Here is a 17,792-nt window from a genome sequence, read left to right on the forward strand (position 1 = left end):
GCCGAAGCCAACAGCGCAGAGGCCCTTTAAGACACTTTAATCTAAAAGCAAGGGATACACGTGGCGGATACCATCCCCGAACGCACAATGTGATACATCCGGAGATGGTCCCCGCCAGGTGCAAAGACTATTGCAGTACAGCACTTTTGTGCTGCGATGGGAACTAAGGTCATAGGCTATAGATTTGAAAGTTGGATGGACTGGATAATGGGCTATGGGAGAGACTAGCGGACACCTGCCGTGACAATCAGTCTCAAAATTGTGTAAGACAGGTGGTGACTCGCCTACTCATTGAGTGGGCCCCGCAATGGCCGCACGCACAGTGCGACAACAGGGCAACACTTTGGAGTGGCTATGAAGTTGTTGAGAGGTGAGTCTGCGGTAGCCAGATCCCGGTAATCCGTTCAAGGGCCGCCGGCGTTATGACATTTTACACTTCCAACCTGGAGCATAGGTCCCGCTCTTGCGACTCCACTCTGGCCGGCCAATCAAGGCAAGCACAGAGGCGAGGGCCAGATGACAGGGCCCTCTGGAATAGGGGTCCGCGGTGTCGCCACTCACCGTCAGCTCGCCACAAGCTGCCCCCGCGGGGTATTATTATTATTATTATTACGAGCCCATTGTGTCCCACTGCTGGGCAAAGGCCTCCCCCCTCTTCTTCCATTCTTCCCGATTTTGAGCTGCATCTGGCCAGTCTCTCAAAAAGGAGTCTAAGTTATCCCGCCATCGCCGACGAGGTCTGCCGCATCTCCGGTTCGACTCATGGGGCACCCACTCCGTGGTTATCTTGGCCCATAAGTCATTCGGCATGCGGCAGACATGACCAGCCCAGTCCCACTTTAACTTGGCCGCTTTTCGAGCTACATCTATTATTTGAGTTTTAGAGCGCAGCGTGGTGTTCCGGATGTGATCCCTTAGTTTCACACCTAATATGCTGCGCTCCATAGCTCTCTGACAAACCCCGAGTTTGGACTTCTGAGCTTCCGTCAAAGACCAAGTTTGAGCACCATAGGTGAGGACTGGAAGTATACACATGTCCATGAGCCTACGTTTGAGAGACAGAGGTAGATCTCCCTTCATGAGGTGTTTCATGGACCAATAGCTCTTCCAGGCGTTCTCGGTCCGTCTGTCGACCTCTTTTTCTTGTCGCGCCTGGAAAGAGACTATTTGGCCCAAATAAAGGTATTCATGGACATATGCAATGTGTTCTCCGTTTACCTCAATCCTACGTTGTATACCGTTAGTCATGACTTTGGTCTTTGACATATTCATCTTCAGTCCAACCTCGAGGCTTGCATTGCTAAGGTCTTCTAGCATATGATGTAGCTCGGATGCCGTTGAGGAAAAAAGGACAATGTCATCGGCAAAGCGAAGGTTAGTTAACCTTTTCTCGCCGACAACCAGCCCCTTGTCTCCCCAATGCGGCGCAAGCTTCTGGAAGACATGTTCTAATGTACTGGTGAAAAGTTTCGGCGATAGCGGATCTCCTTGTTTCACTCCCCTTTGCACTTCGAAGGACGGGCCAGAAGACTGTAATTTTATGGCGGCTGTACTATGTTTGTATATGGTGCTTAGAAGTTGGATGTTGGATGGCGGTTAATACTGAACGTTTTTTAATGTACCTCAAACAGTTAATATAAAGCAGTCAGAGACAATTTCTATAACTTCTTTTAACTTGTTTAGATTCGAGGAAATAAAATCTTCTCTTTAATAAAAATACTAGATAACTTTACACAAAAGATACACAAACATGTAATTTTAATGAATACTGAAGATAAATACTTTTTTTTGTTATTACGTACTCCCATGTTCATGCTTTTAATTTCGTTTGACTTGATTCATGCATTGTAAATAATCAAGCATTTGGACACTTTAAAAAAATTACGAGTGATGTGAGCGATTTTTTTATTTGAAAATTTTCTTATTGTCGGTTATTTTGGTGACTGTATGTTTATGTATCGCAGCACAATACAAATTTGAAACGCTCGCTTTGCTGACTCTTGTAGTATTTGATCATGCCGTTGTGAAAGTTCGTTTTCCGTTTGAGGAATAAGTACTGTTTGTAAATGTGTCTATTAAACGAAGAGAAATGAGTGACAACATAAAAGTTGTTGTCAAAGTTAGGCCGCTGATTTCTCGCGAAATAGAGGACAAGCTTTCGTTCCAGTGGAAAGTAAAAAACAATGCGCTGTATCAGCTGGACGCCAGCGGGAAAGAATCTGGAGTACAATACACGTTCGGTAAGTGAGAGTATTTGGGGTTACCTCATTCATTGAGCCAATAGAACATATTGTAATTCGTGGGTAATCTTTCAGATAAAGTATATGATGTGAAAACCAAGACCGAAGATGTCTACGAAGATGTTGCTAAGCCAATTGTGGAGGCAGCTATTGCTGGCTTCAATGGGACTATATTTGCCTATGGGCAGACTTCCTCAGGAAAAACCTATACTATGTCTGGAACGGAGACTTCTCCAGGCATCATTCAGTTGGCTGTGCTGAATTTGTTTGAACAAATCAAATGCATTCCGGATAGAGATTTCCTGGTTAGGTAAAGTATTAGCTCATCTCCAATTATTATCTAATTTATATAAGAATAAGAATAAGATTTATTTCAAATAACCTTGTTGACAATATTTATATATCCTGTGGCCCCACACTAGGCTACGCCTGTGATGTGGCAGCCGGGTTTTAAATTTGTAAGGTTAAGAAGAAACTAATCTAATGAACTAATAATTAAGGAAATTTTGAAATTCAAAGAAAGAAAAAAGGAATGAAAATGATGGTGCGTGTGTATGTGTGTGTGCGTGTGTGAGTGCGAGTGTGTGTAAGGCGTAAGGCTACAGAGATGGTTATCATGTGAGGGATTAGGTGATGACCTTCAACAGCGTCTCAGTTCGAATATAGTTAAGATCTTTCAACCAGTTCTTAATTATAGTAATATGTAATTATAGTTTAAAACAAACACATGTGTATGATGAATTTGATGAATATGCAACCTTGTTTTTGTATATCACATAATATTATCCTTGACCTTGTTATGGATATCATCTAATGATGTAAATCTAATACATTCTTAACAAAATCAACATAGTAACTATAAACTTAATATTATATAGGTTTTTGCATAAATTAAATTTACAAAATTTATGTTAAAATATGTGTACAGTGTATCCATCTATCTATAGAACATTTGAAATGATTTTGTACTCATGCAAGTTGTTCTGAGTATTGTTTAGATTATTCAACTATTCTGTAGTTTTTTTTTTCTACACTGCCTTGCAAATTGCTCTCTTGAAAAAGATGAATAATGTAGGTACCATTACTAAATACACTTGATACCATCAAAACAGACTTATTGTGTCGCTTAACTTCAAACTCGGGTAAATCCATTCAACCCTCTCAGCAAATATCTACCCTATTGCCTTTATTGTCCCTTGGTCAATGAGACAGAATAGCAACAAAAAATGTATCCATCCCATATAATATGGCTGTAAAGGATGTACTAATTGGACATATACCTAAAATATGCATTTTATAATATAATCATCTAAATAGTGTAGGATAAATACAAATATTTTTATTGCATATCATGATAAAATATTTTATATATGTATAATCATAAGAAATATAAAGCTATAATTCAAAGACAATGTTCATTGTCATCTTTTTCTTGCACTTTCAGAGTTTCATTCATAGAAATTTACAATGAAACACTAAAAGACCTATTGAACTGCGAGAATGACAAGATTAAGGTCCGAGACACCCTGCAGGGTGTCAAGGTGGATGCCACAGAGAAGTTCACATCTTCTCCAGAAGAAGTCCTAGATATTATGAAAGAGGTAAGGCCTTAAGCCCCGTTTAGACGGATAAAGAGCTTGCATGCAATTTACTTTACATTGCAGTATTTGGTTGATTAACTGAATTCATTGTACGTTGTAGTTGAGGCTTTAGGAAATGTGCCTTCTCCTCTGCAACAGATCAACAGAATTCACAGAATATTAAAATCAACCTAAATAGTTTGATTAATGTTAAGATTTTTTGTACATATCTTATTTACTTTCAATTCAGTAACACCATACCATGGCACTTATGACTGGTAAAAAAATTTTTTTGTTTTAATATTGACTGGTCACAGCAGACCAATATATTTAAAAGTTGACATATCACATTTTTATTTGCAGGGTGAGGCAAACCGACATACTGGTGCCACAAACATGAATGAAGAAAGTAGCAGGTCTCATTCAATATTCCAGATTGTGAGTATATCTTTCTCTATTCTATATTTATACAGCTTCTACAGATGTAGTGCATAATTATTTTCCTTCGTATTTTCACGGAAACGTACGGTCTTGCTATTTCATTCAGTGTCGGTACAAAAAGTACTGACTGAAGTAGCATGACAAATACGAACGTTTCCGAGAATATACGAAGGAAAACAATTATGCACTACATCTGTACAGTTATCTAGGGGAAGTGTGCTTCTTATGTACCACCTTACCAACAATTACAATATCTTCTTTAACAGACAATAGAATCTCGAGAGCACACAGAAGACGAGGAGACAGCGGGCTGCGTGAACGTGTCGCAGCTGAATCTTGTCGACCTGGCGGGCTCCGAGCGCGCCGGCCAGACCGGCGCCACCGGCAAGCGCTTCAAGGAGGGCACGCACATCAACAAGTCACTGTCTGTGCTGGCCCTGGTCATCAAGCAGCTGTCTGAGGGCCCGCAGAAGTATGCTCCCTTTCAGCATTGTTAAAGTCTATGTTGTAGCCAAGGGTGCCACTGGGAAGTTGTTTAAGGAAGGCTCATACCATAACCCACACTGTTAACTGTAAATCGGTGGACCTTATGCCTTTTGTAATAAGGTCCACCGATGGACCGGCGCCACCGGCAGGCGCTTCAAGGAGGGCACGCACATCAACAAGTCACTGTCTGTGCTGGCCCTGGTCATCAAGCAGCTGTCTGAGGGCTCGCAAAAGTATGTTCTCTTTGCATTGTTAAAATCTATGTTGTAGCCACTGGTGCCACTGGCAAGTTGTTTAAGGCTCATACATCAACAACTCGCTTTAATTTGTAATGTCGCGCGTCAATAATAAATGCGCGTTTTTCCAGAGATACGTGTTATCTAGTACAAAATCAGTCGAAACTCTGAAAGAGTGGAAATCGAAAACAGTGGTAGCACCCCTAGAGACTTTAGTTCAGGACTCTGAAAATATCAAAGTCTCAAGATATTTAACTGAAACCACATTTTCCATACTTTAGGTCCGGGGTCCTTTATTTTAGACTGCTTAATAAATACTGAAACTATTACTTGTCTTCCTTGAATTTATTTACATTTGGTATCTCGACATTTGGTGACCAAATGACGGAACTGAATTTTTAATACATAGTTAACGTTATAGCAGTTCAAAAGCTTTCGAACTTTTTTTCTACTCTTTTATCTATCTCCTATTCTTTATTAATAACTTCCAGACACATAAATTACCGAGACAGCAAGCTTACGCGTATCCTGCAGAACTCGCTTGGCGGAAACGCTAAGACCAGTATCATATGTGCTGTTACCCCCGCCGCTGTTGAAGAAACGATCTCCACCTTACAGTAAGTTATTATTTGCAGCCTTACGTGTCCCACTGCTAGGCAAAGGCCTCCCCCCAATTTCTCCACAGATCTCTTTCCGATCCTGTGTCTGGCCACTCCTTCAAAAAGGAGTCTAGTTCATCCCGCCATCGCCCGCGCGATTTTTTTTCGATAACACAAAATTTTATTTTCGATAACACAAAAATAAAGACAATTTAGCTATTGGTTTCTGGATTTTATGATGACAAAGTAGATAATAATTATGTAACTTTGAAAGCAAACGCTATAGTATATTAAAAGGCTTCCTTTTATTAATTTTTTGTTATAATGCTTCTGACTGTTCGTATTACACTTTGGATAAGTTTGATGTTGACTATGTTTTCGAAAATAACAATTCTCATTACTTTTAGCCATTCCGTTAGATACGATTTTACTAGGTAGCCTAACTAACGGTCGTAACGGAGAAAACTCCAAATACTATTTTTTTTTATATAATCCAAGTATTGTTGTTCTTTGATATGATCATGAGATAATTTTCCAGGTTCGCCAACAGAGCTAAAGCAATCAAGAACAAGCCGGAAGTGAACGCGGTGGCCACGGACGCTACAAAACTACAGGATTTGACCAAGCAACTATCCAAGTTGCAGTCGGAATTGGCTATCAAAAATCATATTGAAGTAAGTTCAAATAATTGTGTAAAACACCCAACATGTTCAAATACTTACTTACTCCGTTGGCTCAGCAACCCAAAATGAGACTTCGCCTCCGACACAATACAGCGCCACTTTTTCGATCCTGTGCGACCTCTCGCTAGTGATGGGCCAAATCGAAAAATTTTCAAACCGAATAAGTCGACTCTGATTTAAACCCAAATCGGTTTGCAAACCGATTTGGCCAAGTCGATTTAACTTCTACTTTTTAAGTATCAGTAGTTCAAACCGCTCCGTAGTCTTTGAGTTGAGGAAATTGAATTGTCAATTTTACGCTTTGTTCGATCCGATCGACAGAAAAAATTTTGACTTAAAAGTTTTGTAATATTTTTTTAGTTTTGTTGCGCGGTAAATCACAATTTTATAATTTCTAAAGCTAAAACGGGAAAGCACTATACGAGCAAGCAGGAAAGAGCGTGCGGTCTCGTGCGATTTCGTGTCATTGCCGCGAATCGTTGAGTTAGCAAATCGACGCGGCGCAAAACTGCCAAACCGATCCAAGTATACCGCCAAATCAATCGCTTTAAGCCCATGCGAAATTGAACCTTACAACATAAACAATAAGTTTCATTTTACTTTACCTGTAGATACCAAGTTTCGACTCGACTCAATAATGGCGGCAATGTGCATGGCAACATTTTTCTTCGTGGTTTGAAATCGATTTGCGTACATTTTAATCCTCAATATGTCAAATGAAAGTGACGCATCAACAAATATGAAAGGATGCGTTTAGAGCGGCTGAACGTATCTTAAGTCGATTTACGGAACACTCACGTCGATTTAGTCGACTTCAGACCTAAATCGGTTTGAACCGATTTGTGAAGTCGAATCGTAACATCGCTACCTCTCGCCAATTGCTGACTCGAAGTTCGCGCAGGTCCGCCTCCACCATGTCGCACCAGCGACATCTGGGGGTCCGATAGGACACCCCACATAAACATTCAACACACCCAACACCCAACATGTTCAAATAATTGTGTAAAACACCCGTTAGCCTGGGTACACTTGGGGCACTTGACTAATACTACTTACTTGGCGATGACCCAAAATGAGTCTCGGCCTCCAACACAAGAGCACGCAACTTTGATCAGTCCAGAGCGGTATCCCGCCAGCTTTCGCCGACGCCGAGCTCACGGAGATCTGCCTCGACTTTATCCGCCCAACAGTATTTAGGATGACCAACAGGACGGCGTCCAGTGGGGCAGTCGACAGAAACAAATATTTATTTAGATCGTTAATTAAATATCGTTGCAGCAAGACAACCGTAAGCTTTTGAACAAGATAGAGAGCCTCCGGAAGATGATTCTGAACGGTTTCGGCGCGAGCAGCGTGGCGGGCGGCGCGCGCCGGAAGACGTGGTGCGCGCCGCGCCGCGCCACCATCTCCGCCGCCGAGCTGCGCCCGCCCGGCGACCCCGCCGTGCAGAGGTTCTGCACGCCCAGCCTCAAGTACAAGTGAGTCCCACTTGTCTAATTATTTAACCTTTTGAACGCCAAACGGCGCATCCATTTGCCGTGCCACCGACGCCACGGGGGTAAAATTTAGTTTTGTGATAAAATAATGCCAACCTAAAAGTGGGGTGTTTTTCAGTAGATTTTCGTCAAAAAACGATCGACGTCAAATGCAGTCTTTGGCATCGTTGTCACGATTTTGCGTTGACTTCAATTGCTGTCTATGGCGTCCAAAAGGTTAACTGCAGAGGTTTTCTCGAAGACCTACAGTTTAGACCACAATTTATTGGCATATAATATTTTATTATTTAGAAATGTATTGTGTATTTTTTTTTTTTTATTATGAATGGGCTTACTCATGGCCACAGACTAGCCGAGGCGTAGACGTATTTTGATATTGACTATAAGTGTTTAATTAGCTAGCTGGTGACCGTCCACAGTGGAGGCATATTGTGCAGACGCAGGTGCGTGAGTTTGAAGCCAGGCGACGCACAGAGCTCGACGTTAAGCGTGACGAGCTAAAGGCCAGACCACCTGTGGCCATCACGTACAATTACGTCGGAGGGGTGCTGACATGCAGCGAATGTGGCCGCACATTTGCTGCAAGGATTGGCTACGTCAGTCACCTGAGAGCGCACCAGCGACGCTCTCAGCTGTAGCATAGCAGTCGCTGTAGCCGAAAACGGCTAGGAGGAGATGATGATTAGATGATTAATTAGATTATTATTACGTCATCATATTAACAAAAAATTTAAATAATTTAATTTAATTAATTTGATTGCAGCCCTTCAGCGTTCCCTACTCCGCGCGAATTCCAACCGATCCAGCGGGCGAGCCAGCTGGAGCCCGTGACGGAGGAGAGGGCTATGGTGACGCCGCCGCCCAAAGACAAGAAGGTTAACTTTAGCGACGAGATTATCGACCTTGGTGAGTTTATACACTAACCCCCTTGGTATGATGGAAAGGGACAAACGATTATTATCGGCTTGTCAACTTTAGTAAACGTTTATGTATAAGGGGGTGTCCTCCTAAGGGCCTACCTATATTACTTATTCAGATCGATGAAATTTAAATAATATTGAATTGGAACAGAGTTGCATTTCTATTGTTTCGTAAAATTTTTAAACAAAACCAAAATCGACTCTATTCCCTGCATTAAAGGTTCAAACTTCAGTGGCAATTTCTGAATTTTTCATTTGTATGGCTGGGCCTTAGGAGGATATAGCAAGGGGGGAATTCGTTCCGTGCATGACTGTGCCGCCGCCCTAGTTGGTCTGGGACATAATGATTATTCGAAATGGCAGCTGCCAAATAGTATGAAGATGTGGTAACTAAACTTCATGCGTTGGCGTCGCTTGTATTTTTCCTACCACCAATTTCGCACATAGCCAACAGTGGTTAGTATCGTATGAAAAGGAATGGAAGTAATGAAACCCTCCGTTATGTGTTCTCCGACGCGCACATAGAAGAAGAAAAATGTTCGCGGTTGGTGACATAATTAAAATAAGTGAGTGAATTGGTTTTAGCTGTAATGCTGTGTATTTTGATTTTGATGATTCCTATTTGACTAAGATTTTGTCTTACTTTAATTAAACTATGGAAAATAGAAGACCAGAACTATGTCACATTGTGTATAATTGTATTTTGTACAGATAGCGATGAAGACAACGCATCTAACACTTCGCGTTGTTCACCATACCACAAATGCTATAGTGAGTATTATTATAATTCCCGTATTGCGGCCATTCTCAACGAACTTACTGTGTTACAATCTTAGACCATTTACCATTTTCAATAGAACTGTGATTGTAACTCCGCGGCACCTTTCCCTCAGTTTTATATATATAAACACCAGAAACAAGGCCATAATTTTGATTTCAAGGGATGGTGTTAAGGGCTATTCATAAATTACGTCATTTCAAATTAGGGGCGGGGTCTGGACATCGGATGCTGGTAGCATGATGTAGGAGGAAACGGGGTCATTCGAAGCATGATTTTTGGATGATTTAGGGGAAAAATGGTCAAAAATCGTCTAAAAAAAACGATGACGTAATTTATGGACAGCCCCTTATTAATTTCAAGCGACTCTCTCTTTCCAGTCATCTTAAATCTTAATAATATTTTAATCTTTTTCTTCAACTTACTGCACTGATATGGATTTCCATATACATAAATGTACGAGTATTATATATATATATATATTACAATAATAAAAACCCATATATTTTATTCGATAGATGCATCGAAAACACCCCCTTGTGTGTTAAGGAAGAAAGCAAAAACTGCAGAAAACGATCTTAAGGATATCGTAGAGTTAACGAAACGAGAAAAACTTTACAATCCAGACGTGGTGAGTATGAGTTTTGTGTTGCTATCTTGACAGATAGCTTTGTATAATTAACCCTTTAACCGCCAGAGTCTGATATATAAGACATAACATATCCAGCTCATTTCGCCACAGTCTGATATATAAGACATTACATATCCAGCTCATTTCGCCACAGTCTGATAAATAAGACAAAGATCTGATTTGGTTTTTACAGCCCATTTATAACTCCCGTAACTATGCCAACCGTACTCTGCGTGGTACAATTACTGTCGGTGGCGACACGAGCACGCTCGATTAAAAATTGCTGGCGGTTAAAAGGTTAATGACGTACTTTTTTTGTGATAAATTGTGTCAATATCCTCTTAAGGCCCAGAAAAACTACAAATCCAAATTTTTTTAGTGAAATTGGACAATGTAGGAAATAGAGTAGTATTTATTTTGTTTTAAAACAACAAAAGAAGCTCTGTTCCATTTGAACATGACATGATTTAAATTTCATCAAACTGAATAAATACTATAACTATGAATCATAAGAGTATACAGTGTGCTTAAAATATCGCGCGCGTATCAAGTAAGGTAAACACACTAATGCTCGACATGCTAATGCTCAATAGTTGATACCTTGCTGTCACCTCTATTCACAATGACTTAAGTTTTAAGATGACATGTACTAGGACCGCGTCGTGCACCAGTACGTTTATTTATTTTGTATTTATATTCGTCATAGCCATTCGTTCAGTTCTGAAGTCTCAGTGATGTATTCTAGTTTGTGAAAATGCATTTGTTTTAGGTGGAATATATGGAGAAACTAGAACAAAGCACAAAAAAAATATCCAAGTTGGAAGATGAAATTAAGACACTCAATGCCATAAACATAGAAAAAGACACAGAAATGGAAATATTAAAGGACAAGATAACGCAAACTAAAAAAGAATTTCAGACCTTTACGTCTGCTAAGGTATTCATAATATTAGAATAATATTTAAGTACATAGTTGTGTACAGACTTGCTATGTAATAATTGACTTAAAAAGTTTCATTTTAAAACTGTGTTATAATGTGGTACTCTTGGGGCGTGACGCCGTCTCCCCCTAGCCCAAATATGTATTTTAAAGAAACATTCAGATGTAATTTTATACATTGTTCCTTACGTTCCAGGCGGAATTAGAAACACGATGTAAAGAGTACAATACCAAATTGACTGATTTAGAAGTAAGTTATGAAACTCTCAAAACAAAAGCCAAATTGAGAGAAAATGAGCTGTTATCCCTAATAAATGAACAAAATAGTAGCAGAAAAATTAAAGAAAGCAGTAAGTAAACTTCGAACATAAACACAAAAATATATTGCCTCTTGGCCTATAGACATTTAATTTTTAACATTGTTTTCCAGTTTCAGGTAAATCACTGTCTAGAACATTTGAAAAAGACCTCGGCAATTTTATGGACATGTCTAAAGACATATCTTTGGTAAGTGACAATGACAGCAGTATAGATTCATCTAGTAACGAGCCTTCAGGTCAACTGCAGCGGCTGGTAGATGAAATACGAACTGATAGCAACGCGAAAACTGATGTTGTTGTTAATTTAGAAACTGATATTTTACAATATAAACTAAAAATTGAATCACTCGAGAGTATATGCACAGAATTGCGTGACCAAATTGTCAAAACAAATGCCCTTTTTAAATATACTGAAGAGGAGAATAGTCTTCTAAAATCATCTATAGATACTTTAAATTCTACTATAAATTGCCAAAAACAAAACTTAGAATCTGCTAATAGTGATATCGAATCATATGAGATAGTTATTAAAGAGTTACAAACTAAATTGATGGACAAAAATATTGACCATGTTGATTTCTATTCTAATGATATTTCTTTAGAAAGAATGATTGACAACGAAGAAAAATTCATAGCTAATAATGAAAATATGAGAAATATTATACATTCATTTAAAAATGTCCTTGAGTCACGCAACAAAGAGATTGAACAATTAAAGTCGAATCATATTGAAACATGTTCTTCTGATACTGAGCTGATGACAAAACTACTCGAAGAAAAAGAAAAAGATATCATGAGGCTCATTGAAGAAGCACATACGTCGAAAGAGCAAATACAGGAAAACATAAATATGATAAACAAACTAATGGAAGATAACAAAGATTTGGTCAAAAATACTGATGAACTCTCTGAAAAGTTATTGAATGCTGAAAAACAGAGTTGTGAATTAGAGAAATGTATTAAGAATTTAGAGAAAGAAAATTTTGAATATATCCATCAGTTACGCGATTTCAATGAGAATCATGAAAAATTACTGAATGCCGACTCTGATAATGAATTATTGAAAAAACGACTTGAAGAAAAAGAGGAAGAGATTATAAGACTCACCGAAGAGGCAACTAGTTCAAAACAGCAAATACAGGAAAACATAAATGTTATAAACAAATTAATAGAAGAAAATAAGAACTTGGGCAAAAATGCCGATGACCTGTCTGATAAATTACTGCATGCGTCGTCTGATACAGATTTACTAAAAAAACAACTTGAAAAAAAAGAAGAAGAGATTATCAAACTCGTTGAGGTCTCACATAACACTAATGAACAAATCCAGGAAAACATGAATGTTATAAAGAAATTGATGGAAGATAACACGGATTTAGTCAAAAATGCAGATGACCTTTCCAATAAATTATTGAATGCTGAAAAACAAAGTTGTGAATTAGATAAACGTGTTATTGAATTAGAGAAAGAAAATCAAGAATATACCCTGCAGTTACAAGAGCTTAACGAAAACCATGACAAATTGTTGACAAGCTTAACTGAATTTAAGAACAACATAAGTGTATTAGAGAAAGAAAATGAGGCATATCAAGAACTACAGCAAAAAGTTCACAGTAAAGACAGTCTTATAGATGAATTAAAAAGGGAAATTTTAACCAAAGAGAGTCTTATAAATTCTCTTAGTAGCGAGCAACTAGAATATAAGAATTATCTAAGCAAATGGAAATCCTCTGTAAAGAGAGTACAGCTACTTTTGTTGACACATATAGCAGACACGAATGAAGAGGAATTGTTACCTGACAACGCGTCTACTTTCGACGAGCTTTACAGCCTATTAAACTCAGTCGCAAATGCCGCTAACAAAATCATATCTGAAAAAGAATCGACGATGAACAATTACAATAAACTGGAGGTAGAAATTGAGGAACTCCGATCACAAGTGAAGTCTTTAATTTGTGATAATAACAACCTTGTAGATGAAAGAGAAAAACAAACTCATCTCGTTTCTGAACTAACCGCAGAACTTGAAGACATTAAAAAGGAATTACAAGAACTTAACGAACAAAATTCTGATCTTAATGAAGAACTGCAGCTAGCCAGTGAAAGGTATGAAATTTTAAACCGTGGTATTATTGAAAAAGAAGAGTTAATAACTTCAATAAAAAACGAAGAAAATAATTTGCGTTTGCAGTTAGAAAAAGTCTTACAAGTGGATGTGGTATCCAGAAGTGAAGTAGAAAGCGATAAGTCTACAGTTCACAATAGTCAAACTGAAGTCGATGAAATTTTACAAACTAAGAAAGACGAAATTGTAAACTTAAAACGTGACGTTACAGAGAAAGAGAAACTGTTACATGAAAAGCGTTTAGAAATGCAGCAGCTTTCCAAAAAACTTGAAGAAACAGTATGTGATCAAGGTTGTCTTTTAGATAACATATATAAGGCCGCTGCTAGTTTGTTAAGAAATATAGATAGCCAAAGTGACGTATATCGATTTGAAAACGATCCTAGTAATGTTTACAATAAAATAATTAATATTTTGGAGAGGGCTACTAATGACGTCGTGGTGTCAAAATCTAACAATTTAACCAATGATACTGAAGAAACAAAGGCAACCATTGAATTACTTGAAGTAATGAAAGAACAAAATCAACAGCTAATGAGTAAACTATCCTATACAGAAAACGAAAACAGTTGTTTAATGGCTGAATTAGAACAAATGAAAATAGATCACAATAAAACAAGTGTTGACTTACTTAAAAGTAATGAAATACTAAGACAACTTCAAACAGAGTTGAGAGAAAAAATCTTTATGATAGAAAATTTGGAATTAAAAATTGAAGAATGGAAGAATAATTTCTCCGTATTAGAAGACGCAATGAAGCAACAACTATTGGAATTACAGTTCAGCAACAGTGACCTTGAGCTACAATCACAAAACTCGGCGAAAAGATCTCTATCGATAAAAAGTAATGAGCCATTTACTGTTGGGCCAGACTTTAGTGACGTGGAAGGGGATCAAAAACAGACAATTCGTCGATCTCTAAGTACTTTATTCGTTGAGCCAGCTAATTCACCCCAAAGCCTGTTGACTTTATGCTGTAACCGAATCATAGACGCTATCCAGCCAAGTGAAGCTGAGCTGAATTCAGTTTCAAGTTCTACTACCAATTTCAGAACTACATGTGCTGAAACGCAAACTGACGTCTGCGATTGTGACAAATTGTTAACGGAAAAATGCATAATCTTAGATGAAAACTTGGAACTAAAGGCTAAAATAGATTATCTTGAGGGTGTTAATGTTAACTTATTAAAAGAACAAGAAGAAATTCGCAAAGAACTTAAGTTACTAATGGAACCTGCACATGAGTTGCAAAAGAAAATTTCTAGCCACAAAACAAATTTATCAACTTTAACGGCTACAACATATGCTGAAAACAAACTGCTCAAGTCTCAGGTCAAAGTATTGCAGCATCACAATAATCGAATCTATAATGTGTGCCAGAGAGACTTGCCCGAGTTTAAAAAATCATTGCAGGAACTAAGCTCAATATTGAAAAATACTACTTTGGTAAATAGGCTGGAAGCTAATATAAAAAGATTCTCTCTACCGGAAGTTTTAGACAGAAATGGCTCTGCTTTCAAAGATGAATCTACTTTAGACGGAGATCTTTTGATGCTAGACACTAATGTGACGTTAGCATCTGTCGACAACACTTTACTGGTCCAGGACCAGACCTGTTTAGACGGCACGCAAGTATATTTTGAAACCGAAATTAATACTGACGTAATTGAAACTATAGACCCTAATATATTACACACGCAATTACAAATGCTTTCGGTTGAAAATGAAAAAATGACGGAAAAGTTAACCGCATTAAAAGCAGAAAATTTGTCGATGCATGAAAAAATCGAAAAACTTTCAAATAATGTGAAACCTGTTATTCATAAAATTGATGCTCAAAACAGTCCAATCAAACTTCACAGTGATTTACATGATGTGACACAAGAAATACTTGTCAATAATCATCCAAACAGTAACTTTTGCGAGTATTGTAAGAATGGCAACATTAAGCTGAACTACGAAAATATGGCTGAAGAAATAGAAAAATTGACACAAGACTTGCTTGAAGTTAAGCTACAAAAATCAGAAATAGAAGAAAGATATAACAACCTTAATAAAAGCATCTTAGCCAATGATCAATTAGCTTTAAAAATCATTGCATTAGAAAAGGACAATAATAAACAATTAAACTTCATAGACCAGTTAACAAATAAGTTTTCCTCTAAAAATGGAGAATGTGTTAAGCTGCAAGAAGAAAATGATCTTCTTTCAACACAAGTAATGGAGGCTATTGTCGAATCTGACGATCTAAGAAAAGAAGTTGAGACGTTAAAAGAGAGCAATAAAGCTTTAAGTGTTCAATGTGCTGACCTAGAAGAACTGATCAAAGGTAACACCGTGGCATGTACACGATGTGCTCAAAATACCAGCGCTACTGGTAGTCCATCGGCGCCTAAATCAGTGCTAAATAGGAGTCGCAGTGATTCTGATAGTTCTTCACGTTGCAACAAGTTGTCTACGCTTCAAAATGAACTTATGGCTGGCAGAGAAGATTGTAGAACTATTTCAGAAGATGTAGCTACCATTAAAAGCCACCTCGAACGTGGCGAATTATCTATGACTCATGACATGGATCTCGACGAGAGTATGGGAGAATCTAACGTCTTCTCATTTTCGAAAGAATCACACGTAGTTAGTCCAAAGCCTAATAAATTCAAATTAGCATCAGAAATACCTGAAGAACAGTCTGTTGACTTTTATGCTCTGGATAAAGCAGATTGCTTTAATTATTACATAGAGAAAACCGGTGCCGAAAACCACTGCACAGAGGAAATAAAAATAATCGATATTATGAAAATGTTTTATGATAACCTTGTTGCAAGACATGGGAACGAAGTGGAAAACCTTGTCAACAAATTAAAAGATTTTGAAGAATCTAGAAATCAGTTACACGAAAAAATTAATCAAGTTACCTTTGAGTATTCTAAAGTTAATGAGGAAATAAAAGAAAAAGACAATCGCCTTGTTAGCATAGCTCATACGCTACAACAAATAAGAGATAATATACATTCTATGAATGAAGAAATATCTAATAGTGATGCGGACAAAAATACAGTATTAGTTACACAGTTCAAAAACAATATCTTGAGTATCATGGATAAAGACTTCGACATATCCAGCGTAAATGTATTTGAAAACCTTATAGACAAAGTAGTAAACAAACATAAAAATGACTTGTTAGAAATAATGGACCGGTACTCGGAGCTACAGGAACACATGGAGCTTCTAACCACAGAATTTAGTAGTGTTACTGATAATCTTAATCAGATGAAATGCCAGCTAAGTGAACAGGAGAAAGAGTACAATCTGCTCAAAGCGCAGAAGGAAAAAGTTCACGAAATCACTAGTGCAGTTACTCTGGATATAGTTCAAAGAGAACAGGATCTAGCTAAATTAATTAGCAATAGCTGCCAGAAACTAATTGAGAGTAACATTTTGACACAGAATGACATTGACGAAAATTGGTCAGTACATAGAAAAATATCAATTTTGATCGAAAAGTTTATAGATCATGCGAATCAAAGAAACTTAGCTTTGCAAGAAAAACACAACCTTGCTCTAGAAGTTACAAAATCTAAGACTTTGTTAGAAGAAAACGACCAAGAAATAGAATATTTAAAGTTTCAAGTTGAACAATTACGTGAGCTGTGCAAAAATGCTACAAATGAGTTAATTATTAAAAATGAAGACCTAGAAACTCTGAAATCATTACATGAGCAACTTGATGCAGTTTACAAAAGAAAAGTGGAGGAAAATGACGCCAATGCTAAAACTGTAGAAATCTTAACGCAAGAATTAGGTATATTAAAGACAACTGTGAATGAAAAAGACAGTTTACTACAGAATTTGCAGCTCCAGAAAACCGAACAAAATACTAACGATTCTGAAACTAAAGCTAAAATCGCAGAGCTTATGGAATCTATAAACAACTTGCAACATGAAAACAAGAACCTAAGGTCCGTTAATGACGTAATCACAAATGAAAGCGAACAGAACGCTTTACAACTAGCTGAAGCCGATGTCACTATAAAAAAGAATAAATCCGAACTAGATAAATTAACTGCCGAAATACTAACACTGAATCAGTCTATGAAGGAAAGCATGAGCGTAATCGAGGGTTTGAAAATGGAAGCTAAGTCGCTGTTGGAACAAAATGCCGTGTTGAAAAAACAGTTTGAGGAGGCCACTGAACTCTGCTCTCGATTGAAATTGAATATGAAGACCCATGAAAAGACGGCTGAGATACAGTGCAAGATATTAAGCAGGTAACTTTTAATTACTTAAATATAACAGTCAAATTTTATAATAATTATAATC

General features: G+C 37.7%; 1 protein-coding gene across 1 annotated transcript in view; it reads left to right on the forward strand.

The window, feature by feature from the left end:
* The first annotated feature begins 1,910 nt into the window (after window positions 1–1,910).
* Window positions 1,911–17,792, forward strand: part of LOC134666581 (centromere-associated protein E-like) — a 44,448-nt gene continuing 28,566 nt past the window's right edge. Inside the window, exons 1-14 of the mRNA XM_063523782.1 lie at window positions 1,911–2,240; window positions 2,316–2,550; window positions 3,685–3,841; window positions 4,184–4,258; window positions 4,528–4,733; window positions 5,475–5,600; window positions 6,121–6,256; window positions 7,544–7,743; window positions 8,525–8,667; window positions 9,393–9,452; window positions 9,978–10,090; window positions 10,860–11,027; window positions 11,227–11,380; window positions 11,461–17,740. Coding sequence (XP_063379852.1) covers window positions 2,090–2,240; window positions 2,316–2,550; window positions 3,685–3,841; window positions 4,184–4,258; window positions 4,528–4,733; window positions 5,475–5,600; window positions 6,121–6,256; window positions 7,544–7,743; window positions 8,525–8,667; window positions 9,393–9,452; window positions 9,978–10,090; window positions 10,860–11,027; window positions 11,227–11,380; window positions 11,461–17,740 — 8,204 coding nt within the window. The 5' untranslated portion in view covers window positions 1,911–2,089. The remainder of the gene's footprint in view (window positions 2,241–2,315; window positions 2,551–3,684; window positions 3,842–4,183; window positions 4,259–4,527; window positions 4,734–5,474; window positions 5,601–6,120; window positions 6,257–7,543; window positions 7,744–8,524; window positions 8,668–9,392; window positions 9,453–9,977; window positions 10,091–10,859; window positions 11,028–11,226; window positions 11,381–11,460; window positions 17,741–17,792) is intronic.

This window comes from Cydia fagiglandana, chromosome 8 (assembly GCF_963556715.1).
Source record: "Cydia fagiglandana chromosome 8, ilCydFagi1.1, whole genome shotgun sequence".
In the NCBI taxonomy this organism is placed as follows: Eukaryota; Metazoa; Arthropoda; class Insecta; order Lepidoptera; family Tortricidae; genus Cydia; species Cydia fagiglandana.